General features: G+C 41.9%; 1 protein-coding gene across 2 annotated transcripts in view; it reads left to right on the top strand.

Annotated features, from left to right (window-relative positions):
- The first annotated feature begins 2,396 nt into the window (after nucleotides 1-2,396).
- Nucleotides 2,397-15,359, top strand: part of GNAI1 (G protein subunit alpha i1) — a 71,385-nt gene continuing 58,422 nt past the window's right edge. Inside the window, exons 1-2 of one of the 2 annotated variants that reach the window (XM_074367571.1) lie at nucleotides 2,397-2,642; nucleotides 3,095-3,263. In XM_074367571.1, coding sequence (XP_074223672.1) covers nucleotides 3,146-3,263 — 118 coding nt within the window. In that variant the 5' untranslated portion in view covers nucleotides 2,397-2,642; nucleotides 3,095-3,145. Of the gene's footprint in view, nucleotides 2,643-3,094; nucleotides 3,264-3,802; nucleotides 3,828-15,359 lie in introns of those variants that run through there. The other variant, XM_045510465.2, reaches the window with a different exon arrangement.

The raw sequence follows: 15,359 nt of genomic DNA, 5'->3' as shown, positions 1-15,359 counted from the left end.
ATGGTTATAGAACCCTGTGAATATAACTAGAAGCCATTGAATTGTATACTTTTAATGGATAAATTATATGGTATGTGAATTATATCTCAATATAGTCACTTAAAACATTATGTCCAGAAGGAAAAACAGAACTCTGAAGTAGATTGCTTTAACCTCTGCATTTCAGTTTCACTCTCTGTAAAATAGATGAATTAATATTGTCTGCTCCATCTGCTTGACAAGGTTGTTGAATCACATTTTCAACACCATAATTATGTAAATTATTAATTTTAGTGATTTTTACTACCTCATATCTGGATTATTGACATAATCCACTTGCTGATAACCCCCATTTGGTAAGAGCTTTTTTTTAAAACAAAACAAAACACCTATTACCCAACTCAAGAGACTGTAAGGAACACCTAGTCCCCATTGTATAAAGTCTAACTCTTCACCTTAACATTTAAAACTCTCTTCCAACTTTGTGCCACACTTCCTATCATTCTTCACAGCCAAACTACATTTCAATTATAAAACAATTGTTATTTCTATCATGTACTTTGCATTTTAATCCTTTTAGCTGGTTATTCATCTCAAACAAAATATGTCCTGTTATGAACTGAATGCTTGTGGTCCCCCCCCCCCCCCAAATTCGTATGTTGAAATCCTAACCCCACTATGATGGAATTTGGAGGTGGGGCCTTTGGGAAGTTTGAATGAGGTTTAATTAGGTTTGGATGAGGTTATAAGGGTGGGCCCCATGATGGGATTAGTGTCCTTATAAGAAGAGGAAGAGAGATTAGAGCCCTTTCTCTCCACATGTGAGAGCTCAGTGACAAGGTATCCATCTGCAAGCCAGGAAGAGAGTCCTCAGGGGGAACTAAATTGGCTGGTACTTTGGTCTTGGACTTCCCAGCCTCCAGAACTGTGAGAAATAAATTCCTGTTGTTTAAGTCACCCAGCCTATTATATTTTGTTATGGCAGCCTGAGTTGACCAACAAAAGCCCCTCGAAACTCCCCATCAACCCCCCAGTCATGGCTTCCTTCAAAAGGTTTTTCAAAACTTTCTCCTCTTGGAATTCCCTCTCATACTGATCACTCCATTACTCTGCATCCTCTCAGATGTTTAGTTTCATAATAAAGCTAATTTTCAGTTCTTATCCATCCATATATTTTAACTCCTCACTAGACAAGTTTCTGAAATGAGGGGGGTAATGTGTATCATTGTTACACCTTCTTTTCTTCAAAATACCATTTTTTTTTTTTTTGTCATTTCCACTAGTTCTCAGTCATGATTACTTCCTCTTTTCTTGCAATTACTTCCCCACACTCTATATGGCTGGGAGCTTAAAGGAAAGACAATAACAGATAATCCAAAATGGTAATACACAAACACTATGTTGCAAGCTCACTCTGTCAAGTCCAATAACAGAGTTTCTGATGAACATCAGCATTTAGACTGCCAAGAAATACAAAGAGGCTAGAAGGTGATTTAGTACAACTTAAGGCTTGTTCCTTTTCGTTGTTATATTACAAAAGGCCATAGGAAAAGTTGAGGCAGTTCTTGAAATTGCATCTCTTGAGCTCAGCAGGTTTGACTCTTGCAGGAGAACAGGAAAGGGCATGTCGCATTAGGAGGAAACTGGCACCCTCTGCTAGCCTACAGGCTTTGCTTAGAAGATCCACTCTAAAGCACTTCTTCCTGTAGTATCAGTTCAGCTTTACCTTTTTTGAAAACTCAAGCCCAGTTTTTAGAATTTTTTTTTTTAGGAAGACTTCTAGATGGAAATCAAAGAGCCATTTCCTAATTTGTTAACGCATCAAAGATGTTTTTCTTTGCCACCAATCCCATCCTCTAACCAATCAACATCTCCTGCGATGTCTGTAAGGGAAAGGTGTAGTAGTGCAAGTGACAGGGAGAGACCACATCTTAAACCTTCGCTTGTTCTTTGCGCGGTGGCTTCAGGAGCTATTTTCTCCCCCAGACCAGGTACAGCTGGGAGGAGGTGGATCCGCCATAATGTGGATCAACTGCATGTCAGTTAAAGCCAAGGCCTGCAAGAAGGAATGACATGCCCTGTGGCTTATGGTTTACGAACATGGTCATAAATCTTGGTTCAGAACTTGGCTTAAAAGCTTAGTTGACTCTCCAGAGGAGGTCGGTTATGTCGTGGAGCAGAATGTTTGTGTGGGTATGTTTTATTGGTCTTGTCATTTAAAAGTATACTCTGTGATTCTTTGTTTTACATTTTCTCAGGTTTGGGGAAATCCTTCAAAATGTTCCCTCCTTGTCAAAAGGACCGTGAGAATGGATGGAAGGAGGGAGGAGAGAAGGAAAGAAAAAAACGGAAGAAAGTTGATCGGCTCTCCACCCCAGGCTTTTCTGTTCCGAGCTGTCCCTACCTCTGCCTTCGCCGCGGCTCCTTTCGCTCCCCAGCTCCCTCTATTTCCCACAGCCCTGAAGACCGGCCGACAGGGGTTTACGTTTCGAAAGCCCCTGCGCGGCTGCCGGAGCTGGGCATGCTCAAACGCCCAGGACTGGCTTTTTTCGGTTTCCAACTTTGGCAGCTCTCCCACCCGCACCCCGAAGGGGCAGGTCCGCACACATCCCAGGGTGTGAGTAAACGGGAAGAAATTATCACACGCCCGCGGAGGAAGCGAGGTAGGGGAGATCGCCGGTCAGCTCGAGGTTCCGGGAGCGCGCCCCACCGGCGCGCGCGGGGGTGGCCGGTCTTCGGGGGCTGCGCGGCTCCGGGGTCCGCGGCTGCGCGGGCGCGCGCTCTGGGAGTGGTCGCCGGGTGGCGGGAGGGGCGGGCAGGGGCGGGGCCGCGGCGGCGCGCGGACGCCGAGCTCCGCCGGGCTTCTTGAGGCTGCAGCGCGGCCACCGGCAGGAGGGCGGTGGGCGCTGTACCCAAGGCTCGGAACCCAGACTTTGGGGGTGCTGAGGGAGGCGAGGAACGGAACCCGGCAGCTGGGAAGAGCCGCGCGGTGCTGCTCGCTCTGTTGGAGACATCGCTTTCGTCGCTCCGGCTTGGAAGTGGGTGGGGGTGGTGTGGCTGGCGTCGGGAGGAATTCGAACGCCCGCATCCAGATAGAATTCACCTGTGTTTCGAGGCGGCGCGTCGGACTTGAAGGGAGCGGCGGCCGGCTCTCTCTCCTGGCACAATGGGCTGTACGCTGAGCGCTGAGGACAAGGCGGCGGTGGAGCGGAGTAAGATGATCGACCGGAACCTCCGCGAGGATGGCGAGAAGGCGGCGCGCGAGGTCAAGCTGCTGCTTCTTGGTAAGGGCTGCCGGGCCGGACGCCGGGCCAGGGGGCGGGCGGGGGCGCCCCGGGGCCAGGGGCCTTGGGGGTCGGGCGGGTGTGCCGGGCGCGACGCGGCGGCCGCTGCGGGCTCCTCGGCGTTGGGAAACCTGGAGAGAACGTGTCAGAGCGTCCGAGGGCGCATCTTGTAGCGCGGGAGGATGGTTTGGGAGCGCGAGCTGGTGCGGCGCCGCGCCGAGGCGGGTACCCCTCTCCCCGGTGCCTTCCTCCCTCCTCGCTGGCGGGCGGGGGACTCGCCCGCGATGGGGCAGGAGCCTCCCTTCACTCGCGTGCCTTCGTGTGGATCGCGCGAGGAGCCGAGGATCGCGAGTAACGTCTTTCTTTGAAGTTACCTCAGCTTTACAAAGATGAAAGGGCATTAGCGACAAGAAAATAAAAGCACCGCCCCCCCACTAGGTGTCGTATCGAGGTTGTGGTTTTTTCCATGTCAGTAGTGCCACGTTTTGTGAAATCAGTGCGCCTTTTGTGGGGCCTCCGTGGGGCTGAAATGTGTCTTCCTTGTGAACTTCCTGTGGCGACTCAGTAAGTGTTAAAGGAGCACTGATTATAGTTACCTTGCGTGAGGAAGTAGGCTGTGCTGGATACTTGATTATACTGTGAGGACCTGGAAGCCACCGAAGTTTGGTAAAATTGGCTTCAGTAAGATACTCGAGCGGTGAAAACCGATGTGAAAAGTGCGAATGGGTAACACCGGACAACTGGGTTCTCTCTCAGCTGCCACAGTTTGTGATGAATGAGATTTGCCAGGTACACCCAAGGCTTTTATTTGTTCTTAGTGTTCTTCAGATGAAACGCTATGTGGAGGTCTTTTCCGGTTGTTTGAAGGGAGGGAACGTGAAAAAAGTAAGAATGATTGAGATACCTTAGGAAAATATTCACAGTTTAAGATGTATCTACATTCGTAGATGTATGAGTTAGGGCTTTCTTTTGTTTGCTCCCCCTTCTCCAGGTAGTTAAGTAGGTGAAAGATTTCTCGGAATCTTCATTTGCACTCCCAGTGATTGCTTTTATTTTTATAACAGAATAAAAGAGAAATACTATTGCACGAACCTGTTTTCAGTAAGCTTCTGTTTCATTGGCTTAATGACTGCAGGAAAAATGGTGGGTTTTTTTCTCCATTACTAGTAGGTTTAGAAGCAGCAAACTTGGGATGACTAAAAGTATTAATGATCTGAGTCATTCTGCAAGCAAACTGTGAAATAACTTTGCATTTTAAAGACCTGGTGGCTTTCTTCACCCCCCACCCCCACCCCCAGCATAAATCTTCCTCATTTAATACTGTTTACTTAAGTTTTTACGTTAATAAGAAATACTGTCATTTGAGGAGGTCGGTGTATTTTTAGTGTATTAAGCACAGAAGAGACACACCTTGATATGAAAACATGTAGATGTTCCTCTTTCGAATCGAATGTGCTTGAGGTAAAATTGGAAAGAAAAAAAAAAGGATTAAAAAGTTATTTTCCTACAATTTCTGCACTCCTGCTCTGGCATATTATTTCAGTGTGTTGGGTGACTCTCAGTTTGAGCCAGCCATCCACCATGTTTAAAGCAATTGAAAAATGAGTCCTTTGGTGTTTTGTGCTTTAAATAGATATGTTAGAGAGATGGGAGTGGCATAAAGGTCCAAGGAATTGGATTTTGCTTATATTCAGAAGAGATCAGTATTTCTTAACCTTAACACTTCAGGCATTTTGAATGGGATAATTCTTTGCTGTGCAGGCAATCCAGTGCATTGTAGGACGTTTAGCAGAATCTCTGGCCTTCACCTTTTAGATGCCAGTTGGCAGTCCCCTCCACCTGTGACCCTAGAAAATGTTTCCAGATAACCCCCAAAAATGACCACTAGGAGCAAAATTTAATCTTGGCCAAGATTCACTGTTCTAGACTAACAAGTATAGTTGAATGTCTAACATAGAACCAAAAGTTGTATCTCTACAGCCAACTGTAGTGAGAGTCAAGATAAAGGTGTAGCACAATCGTGATTTTTAGAAGTAGGGAATTTTTGTTTCTCCACGCCAGTAACATTAGAAAGCTTTCAAAATGATTTTTTTTTTAATCTTTGGATAACTGAATTCCTTCAAGTCTCTTCTAGCTTTAGCCCTCTGCTTTTCCCTACATCTTTTCTCTGTAAAAATCCTGTCACATCCCTGTCTTATTGGCCCAACACTCTTCTCTCCCTCCCAGTCCTCTTCCCCTTCTTGCCCCTCCATCTCCCCTTCTCCTCCTCCTCATCTGTCTTACTCTCTTTCTGCTCTACCCTTTTGCCCAGAGTTCCAACACTCTACTTTCCATAAATAGAATGCTGGCTTATTTCACAAATCTTAATTCTTGGAATGTTTGAAAACATTTTTCCCCCCTAATTTGACTTTAGCAGTGAAGTGTTAACCTTTGGTTGTTTTTTGGATGTTTAAAGTTGTATGTGTAAGCAGGTCAGTAAAATCATTCCATATAAAACTCGGCAACTGAATCAACTAGAAATATAAAATGTTCTGTAGGTAACTTACCAATGTCAGTTTTCTTTACATCAGGTCTCCTTCCTCTTAAGTCATTTTGTTTTTCTCATCAAATGATTTTTTTTTCATTTAAGGCTTAAAGCCTCTAAACTACATTTAAGACAGCATATTAAATAGTTCATTATATTTCATTTTTTCTTAAGGCATGTATTGTCTTTTTAGACACCTGGGTTGAGAAATTCAGATATGAGACAAATGTTATTAGTAAGAAGATTTAGGTACTGGATGTTTGTTATATATATGTGTATCTTTTAAATCAGAAGTACTTCATTATCCTTATTAGGAGCAGTGAATTAGGCCTTTAAAAAAAAAAGGACCTAGTCTAATCACTGACCTAAAGGAAATTAGGTCAGGGTTTGGGTGGTTCAAGCCTTTTAGATTTAGCTTTCAGGCTTTAGTATTAGAATATAATCCTAAATAAAGAAACATTTTAATAATGGAAGTTCTCTCTCCAGTATATATGGCTAATTGTCTCAGGGGAAATCATCATTATTGTTATGTCTTTGAGGATATTACAACTTATCCTTTTAAGGGTATACCATTAGGCCTAGACTGTTGTTTCAGTGAGACTATGCTGTGCATATAGGTACTTATTAAATATTTTATGATAATTTTCAAAGACATGTGGGGTTAGATTCTATCTAAGTAAAATTTTCATGAATTAATTGTTCATAAGTCATTTCAGTGTGAAGCTTTGAGCTTGGTACTCTCCTTCATTCCACCTCATTTTCCTTCCCTCCACTCATTCCCACAAACAAATAAAAATCCACACCTTTTATCTCCTTTAACTCGGTTCAAATATTACAAGTTGGTTGAAAATGAGGTGAGGGACTTGATCTCTTGTGCTTGGTGAATATTTTTCCATTACTGCCACCCACCAGCTACTTGAGAAACTACACCATTAATCTTTTTTTTGCTCCCTTTAAACTTGCCCTATGACTCCCCTAGTTGAGAAATTCTGGCATTGTGGGACTTCTGATTTTGCATTGCTGTAGCTGTTTCCTTAAATTGGCTTGGGATCTTAGGTGTCAGAAAGCCCCTTTCCTTAAGTGAGTGAATGGACCTGGTGTTTCAGCAGGTAATATGCCTCTCTCTCCCTCATCTGCCTTGTGTTAGCAGTTACTCTGATAGAAGCCACAGGTGGTGTTCACATATGTTTTGAAAGTGTTGACTTTTCTGTATCCTCTGTTCTTCACTCTCACTTTTACAGTTCACATTCTCCTCTGCCCCTGGCAGCCTAATTCCAGTGGACTCCCCTGCTTCTGGTCTTTGCCTCTAGCCTGTTCTTCCTGCTGTAGGTATCATGCTAATTTCTTGCTCAGAAAACCATTCTTGATTTCTCCATTGCCTGCAGAATAGAAACTTTCTTCTGGACCTGGCTTCCCTCTGTCCTTATCCTCTTTTCCTCAGGGCACTGTTCTCCTCCAAGCAGGAACAGTTGGCACACAGCAGAGCGTATTTGCACTGTGGTTTCTGGTGTTACTTAGCTTTATGCCCTCCTTCCCCGACTAGTGTGAGCACTTCAGGGGCAGGATCTCCCTGAGTCATCCGTTTCCCTAACAACCATTATACTTTGTCATGTGCATATTAAGTTCTTAATTATGTTAAGTGAATATCTTGCATAGGATAAGGACTTACCTAGAATATAAACCTTACACTTTACCATTTTCAGTATTGATGGGAATAAATAACTACCAGCCAAACCATGCAAACAATGAGGAAGTGACAACCAAAATAAGCTCATGGTAACTAAAAGTAACTTGTTTGGTTTAAGCAATTTTTTTTTATATTTATCAGAACTTGAAAAGGCAGTCATTATTTGATAAGTTAGATAAACTTGAGAAAATGACAGGATATTCACTGGAGAAGGGTCTGCTATGTTGTTACAGCTTTGTAGTGTTTTTCCTTAAAAGAATTTTTTTTGGTAAGGATAGATCTCTTTTTTTTAATCTTTACTTTTGGCCTTTTAGCTATAAATAAAGAGCAGGAGTCTTGTTAATTTATCAATGACAGGATCTAGTGGGAGGTATTATTTAAACCTGAAAAAGATTTCTGTAATTTTTAAGACAACAGTTGAGTATCCAAACAGTCTTAATTTTTATTTTGTTATGCGTTTCTCTCTGCCATGAGAAATTCAAGATACCACAGGTTCACATGGGAAGACCTGAATGTATTTGTCACATTTCTAGGTTACATATTTCTTGGTTACCTGTTCTGGCATGCAGTTACCCAGTGTGTGACTTCCCAGAGTGTGACGTTGGTGAAGCTCGGATCCCAGATGTCATTTGAGTTGTAGGAGCTAGGGTCAGCTGCACCTAATCTCACAGTGCTTAGGCTGCTTTCTGTCCTAATTTGTTAAATACTAATTTAAAAGCTTAACAGAAATGGGCAAAAATAATTTTAAAATGAATGTTTATTACCATAAACTTAGCGGCATAAAACAATGCATAATTTATTAATTTATATTTCTGTAGATCGGAAAGTTACACCAGGCTGAAATCAAGATGCCAGCAGGCCTGCTTTTCTTTTGGAGGTTGTAGAAGAGAATCCTTGCCTTTGCCTTTTCCAGCCTCTATCTAGAGCCTGCCAGCTTTCATTGGCTCATGGCACCTTCTCCTTATTGAAAGCCAGCAATGGCTGGTGAAGTCTTTCTCTTATAGCTTCACTTTCTCTGCCTCCCTCCTTCACTTATAAGGACCTTTGTGATTACTTTGGGCCCACCCAGATAATCCAGGATAACAGTCTCATCTCAAAATCCTTATCTTAATCACATCTGCAAAATTCATTTGCTTCATCAGGTGACATGTTCACAGGTTCCAGGGACTGGGACATGGGCATCTTCGGGGGCTATCATTCTGCCTCCTGTGGTCTGCCCTCTGGTTCCCAAAGATTGGTGTCCGTCCCACATGCAAAATGCATTTACCCCATCCCAACATCTCCCAAATTCTCAACTTCTTACAGCATCAACTCGACCTCTCAAATCTTATCTAGATCTCAGAATCTAACTCAGGAACGGGTAAGATTCTCAGTGTAATCCAGACTGGGACCAGATTCCTCTCTATCTGTGAACCCATGAAACTAGAAAACATGACTCCTGGAATACAGCTTACTGTTGGGCAGAATGGGAGGGCAGGCATAGGGTACCAGTTATAGTCGTTCAAAAAGGGAGAAAGTGGAAAGAAAAAAGGAGTCATCAGTTCTCTGCACTCTGCAGACTGCATTAGGCTTCAAGGCCTAGGAATAATCCTCTGGGACTCCCTGTTTCACCTTCTGGGCGCTGGACTCCTCCCTTCAAGTCATCCTTCCTTTTTAATGAAAGGTAGCACATGCTTGCGGCTGAGTACATTTATCAGCCTATTTTTTGCCTGTGTGATGGTGATTTTACAGCATTCTTTTCATTTTGTAGTCTCTTAATTTATCTTTTCCTCTCCCGTTTTTCTATAACCAGCAAGAAAAGAACAGGTCGCACCTTCAACAGTTTGCATGGAAAGCTCCTCGTCTATTTATCCAAGTTCATACCTTCAGGTTCTGCTTTCCACTTGTAAACTGCAGGACATAATTGACTTAAGATTTGCTGCTCTACAGCAGGGATCCTCTTTCCTCTAGTTTCTAATAACGTGTTCCCCTCTTTCCCTCCAAGTCCTCCCCAGCAGCATGTAGAAAGTCTGTTCATGGTGGTTTAGGTATTTTCTAAGATCGCAGGAGTTTCTTTACCATGTTCCTCACTTCCTTCTGAGCCCTCACTAGGAGAGCCCTTAACATCTGTACTCTTAACAGCATGTCAGGGCAACCTAGGCCTTTTCAATTGTGCTGCTCAAAACTCTTCCAGCCTCTGCCCATTGCCTAATTCCAAAGCCATGTCCACAGTTCTAGGATTCGTTGTAGCAACACCCTACTTCAGGCATCCTCATTGACATCTCATATACAACGCTAGGGAATGCATGAAGATGGTAATTTTATATTCTTTGGTCCTTTGTAATTTATGACTGTCCAGGGAACAGCAGAACCACGAGTTTCTGATGCTTCGTACTGAAATCATGGCATCTCACTCGGGACGTTGTGTGTAAGAAAAAGACTTTGCTTTTGACTCATCTTTGATGAAGTTCTTCCTGACTGTCCAGTCTAAAGTAGTCTTCCTTCCTCTCCCTTCCAGATCACACCATTTTGAAATCACCTCATATGTTTACTTCTTTGTTGTCTGTTGCCTGTTGCATCTCTCATGGGGATTAGCTTCATCAGAACACAAATCCTGTCTGACTTGTTTATCACCTAATGAGGTGACACATACTAGTCTTTTCATAAAGTTTAATTAAATGAGTGACTAGTCAAATGATGAATTGTTAGTAATAGCCTTTTAAAGGGAAAAAGTTGCTGTATTTTCCTTATGCTTTGGGTAATTTCAGTGAATTTTGGCCCATTGCATCCCCATTTATCTCTTTCATACCTTGCTGGTTAGAGTAACTGAAGCCTGCTACGTTATTCCTAACAGAGTTCTAAAAAAATGAAGTTAATTTAGAGGACCAAATTCTTGTTTCTTGATGAGAAAAAATATTTTGATTCTTGGTAAATTAAATGGTGGAGTAAAATATGGATTTTATATTTGTCTGTTCTGGACACACTGTTTTCAACAGGGCTGTTGCATTGCTAATTGACATGTTAATTTGAATGCTGTCTTAAAATACACACAGTAATGCAACCAGACATTACATATAATATCACACCGTATCTGTCCTGCAGGACAATGTGGGTGTGCATAACTTGGGCTTTCGGGAGCCAGCAAGGTGCTCAGACGTTCACTACAGTCTTCTTTACGTCTTAACCTGTCCTTCTGTGTGAGAATTGTCATTCGTGGCAGTTGTAAATTGTGTCCCATGTGTTTGGTGTCCAGTTATGCCTTAAGTTTACCAGATCCTTAAGAGAATTTACAGTTTACTTAGGGAAATAAATTGTACATAAAGATAACTCATCATCATGGAAAATGAAGGAGAAGTGGTGTAAGACGTAGCAGGAGAGGTGAGTTTTAATAGCGAGGTCTTCATTCTTATCTGTGGGGTGAGGGTGGGGGTAGCAAGCCTCTCAGAAATGACTGGTTATAAATCTGCTCATTTCCTTCATGTGTTTCTGAGCTGACTTTGGCTCCTGATTGGCCGTAGCTCTGTGTTGTACAGAAACCTACAATCCAGAAGAGACTTCGCTTTTTACAGTTTAGTTTTCTTACCATTTTCCACATGTAAGGAATTTTATCCCTCCAAGGTGTTTTTTGTTTTGTTTTGTTTTTATTTGTTTGTTTTTTTAGCTCTGCAGGAAGACTCCAGTTGGGAAAGGTGGTTGACCCAGAACTTAGGCAGCAAAATGGTTTCCTTGAGACCTTAGGCAAGTTATCCAGTTCTTTAAGCCTCAGTTTTCTTTTCTATAAAAGCCAGATAATGAAGTTCCCTACCTCATAAGGCTGGGGGACAAAGTAAGCTGATGCAGCTGCAGTAGAGCAGGGCATGTAACTTCTTAATAAACAGAAGCTTGTTACTGTAAATACTTCAGAGACACTTTGGGATCAGCCCTCTTGCCCTGACTCCTTGCAGTTTGATCCATTTATGGTCACAGACATTACTTTTGTTGGCTCTTCTTAGCAAAGGGTGTATACATAGCAAAGATGTCAAAAAGTCTGAAATCAGTCGTAATTACTAGTTTCTGATCCCACCACAGCTTCCTTGTGGGACTTGGATTTCTCTTAACAGACTCCCTACTGGGAATAGACCAGGTCAGTATCTGTGTTAGGCGAAGAGTTCTGTAGAGAGTGAATATTAAGTAATTATAAAACTTTACAAATGATTTAAAAGTAATTTTATCTTGATTTTATTACCCATTTTTAGAATAAATACAATAATTTCCTGCGTACTTTTCTTTTATCTTTCTTAAAATAGAACACAGCTGTTAGTATAAATTATGAAACGTTGAGTTGATTCAAATGTCTGTGCCATTTATCAGGGAAGTTTATGATTATTTCCCACAAATTTTAAAACTTTTCTGAAACTCCCTCTGCTGATAACTCAAAGAGATTCCTAAGAAAACTCCAGAATTACCATGTACTTATTTTTAAGAGAAGCAGCATTCCTTGTAAAGTGATAACAGAAACAATGAAGCATTGAATCTGTGACAGTATTCATGCCTTTTAATAATTTTTCAAAGGAGTTCCTTAAGACTTAGCCTTGAGTTACCTGGAATTTCTCTATTTACCTTGCCTTTCTAAGGTACCTTCCGGATTTTTTTCCTAGTAATATACTTACCTATATTATATTTTTTCTTGTGTGGACATACGCCTTTTGCTTGACAGCCTTTCATGTGTTTGAGAAGCAAGGAACCTGTATGCAGATGGCACTTAAGACCAATGTAATATAATAGTAGTTAGAAGTAAACTGCCCTCTGATTGGTAGTTCTGAAGCTAATCTTATTTAAGAATTACATACAATTCTGTGCATTTTTAAATTGATCTACTGAGTTTTCACAAATTGTGCGCCTCTGTCATCAGCAGCCAAATCAAGACATGCCCACAGGAGAAGTATTGTGAGAGTAAAAAGTGGTGATACCGGTCAGTGGAGTTGGTGGAACTGATTCAAGGCCAGCACTCGGCACTCGCCCCACCCCTTCATCCTCCCGGACCTTCCCGTCCTCCCTGATTCTCTCTGCCGTCTTTATACTTCTTTAAAGACTCCTGTGTCCTGGTCCATAAACGTTCTCAGGACATGCCCACCATTAAAAGTAATAAAATCCAAGCAAAACTGTTCATACCCTCCTTGAATAATTTTAATCTCACATTTTATCATCTCAACTTTTTGAAATGTTAGGCTGCATTCCCTTCTTTACTTTTTCACTTTCCATTCACTCTTTAAACTGGTTTTTATTTTAAAATTGTGGACTTTTTCAACGACTCAGAAGTACTGGGAAATACAACAGATACTCATGTAACTCATACCAATATTTTTTTTAAAGAGACGATATCTTAGGACCAGTCTCAGTACACTGGAATTTCTTTTATAATTAGTTGGGCTTCTTCTGTATCAACCTTTCTCCAGTTTTTTATCTCCCTATTTTTTTGTACTACTTAGGTATCCGCTAGTTTACTTTCTCTCCTTAGTAATAAACTAATGTGCCTTTTAGCGTAATTGAGTTTTTACTGTTAATGGTGACATTTTTGTTTCTAGGAACTCTTTTTAATCTTTCTTTTAAAAATAGTTTATTGTATTTTCTAGCTCTTTAAAAAAAAAGTCACTGTCATTAATACTACACTTATTTCATAGTCTCTTTGCGAAAAATTGAATTTTGGGGGGTTTAGCTACTTGAAGTGTCTTGACAGTCTCTCATGATAAGTAGGTTATATCCTCTTGGAATTTTCAGTCGTGAGCGTATATTAACCAGCACATGGTCTGTGTGAATCCCTGGGTTGCCAGCAGTTTTTCTTTTAGTCTTGCAGGTTGAAGGTGGAGGGCAGGTTTATTTCTAATTTTTCTTAACACTATGTTCCAAAAACGAAAGGCATCATCACTCACCCACTTAGTCAAACACTTTCTCCTTCTGTTTTCTTCTTAGTTTGTGGCACCACCAGTCCTTGACTTCTTTTCTGCATTCACATCCAGTTAGTCAGAAGCTTCATTGACTTCAGTTTCTAAATATTTTATTTTCATGCCTCACTTATCATCCAGCAACATGAAGCTTATTTATGGTTCCCTTTATTCCTGTGCATTTTTTTTTTTTTTTTTTTGCCTCCCTCCACCCTTTACTTATGTGGCCTCAGCTTAGGATTTGGGGGCTGTGTGTGTGCATGTGTGCACGTGCATGCGTGTGCACACACACGCAGTGGGGAAGGTCTCCTGGATCTCTCTGGGGGATCCTCATTTACTTCCATCGTGCCCATGACCCTGGCAGCCAGCTTGTTTCTTGTCTGCTGGCATCCACTGCTTAAGTGTGAACCTCCTTGTTGGTCCATTATGTCTCATTTTTGTCACAGCCAGGACCATCTCTCTTGCTGTCTTGTCCCTTCTTTGTCTCTCTTGAATGCTGTGGCACTCCTGATCTCACTTTTCCCCAGCCAGCCCTTCACTGCAGAGCCAGGACATGGTAGCCAGGTCTTAGCCATCCTGAGTGCTCTGCCCGCTCCAGTCACCTCAGGCATGTGGAAGGTTTTCTGTTGCATTGATTCTGCGGTGGTGCCGAGACGCTGCGGAGACTTGATGAGCTCAGGTGTTCTCTTTGCAGAACCTCGCTTCTCCACCAGGCTGCTTGGTTGTGTTGCTGCCTAGGCGACCTTGTTCTCCCAGGATCCCAAATAGGCCCCTCTGCCTTTGGCAGTCTCTTCATCTTCTCTGACATACCGTTCACCCTAAAACCTTGGCCCAGAGAGGGGATCAGGATGGAGGTGACTCCCGCCTCCCTTATCCCCCCCTGCCTTGTGCAGGCGCTCCTAGACCATCACGCAGCCTCTGCCGTGTAGCGCCTGGAAGGTCAGCCGCTTGTCTTAATCCATGTCTGTCTGGATGGCACTCATGTACCCCATCTGCCTCTTTCCCATTTTTCATGTAAATACAGAAGATAAAAGAAACACAATAATTTTTCAAAATATTTCTCCATTACATTCTCTGTTTTCCTTTATATTCCTACTCTGAAGCTAGGTTTTTTCTTTTACAATTGTCCTAATTGTATGTTCTCCCTGCTCCCCATATGCTCACCTTTATCTTCATAACAGCTCTTCTTAAACTTTAATATGTATAGAAATAAGTTGGAATCTTTTAAAAACATAGGTTCTCATTCAAGATGTCTGGACTGGGGCTGAGTGTCTGCGTCTCTCACAGGCTTAGAGGGGCTGCCTTGGCTGCTGAGCCACAGGCCATACTCCATAAAGCCAAGTCCTAGAGCACGTGATCCTCCTGGATCTTTCTGCCTTTTTTATAAGCATTTTTCAACACTTATTCTGTCTTTGCCATATTTGTGAAGCCTCCCATAAACTTATCAATAAAGTATTTAACAGTGCCTTGCATGAAGTAAGCACTCATGTTTTATACATTCACATATGTGTGTGCATATGTACCCACTTATTGTCATGTAGTTAAACTTCTAATGATAATCTGGAACCTTGTTTTAATAGTGCATTTTGAGAAAAACTATTTGATCCTATCTTGCACAGAAATATGTGCTTCCTGGAAAGTGATCATAAACTGTAATTAGTGATAATTATCTTTGTATTTAGCAAGACTTTTTTAAAGTGTATTCCTTCTTTTGATGATATTATTATTCAGGTCAGGTTGAATATGACCTTATAATAACTTTTTTATGAACGTTTTCATCTGGTAAAGTTCATGATGAAATTCCTTTGTCAGAAATAAATAAAAGATGGTTGCAAGTTCTGAGGAGGTTTATAGTCATTGGTATTTTTATATAACCTCAGCTCTCCTAGTCTAGATGCACACAAACATGATTTCCATTGCCCTTAAATGGGAATTCTGATCTTAGAAAACCATCCGTCACATTAATATTTACTGACAGGTACTTA

Source organism: Camelus bactrianus, chromosome 7 (genome assembly GCF_048773025.1).
Source record: "Camelus bactrianus isolate YW-2024 breed Bactrian camel chromosome 7, ASM4877302v1, whole genome shotgun sequence".
Lineage (NCBI taxonomy): Eukaryota > Metazoa > Chordata > Mammalia > Artiodactyla > Camelidae > Camelus > Camelus bactrianus.
The sequence above is the reverse complement of the archived record's forward strand: the minus strand, read 5'-3'. Positions and strand labels throughout refer to the sequence as shown.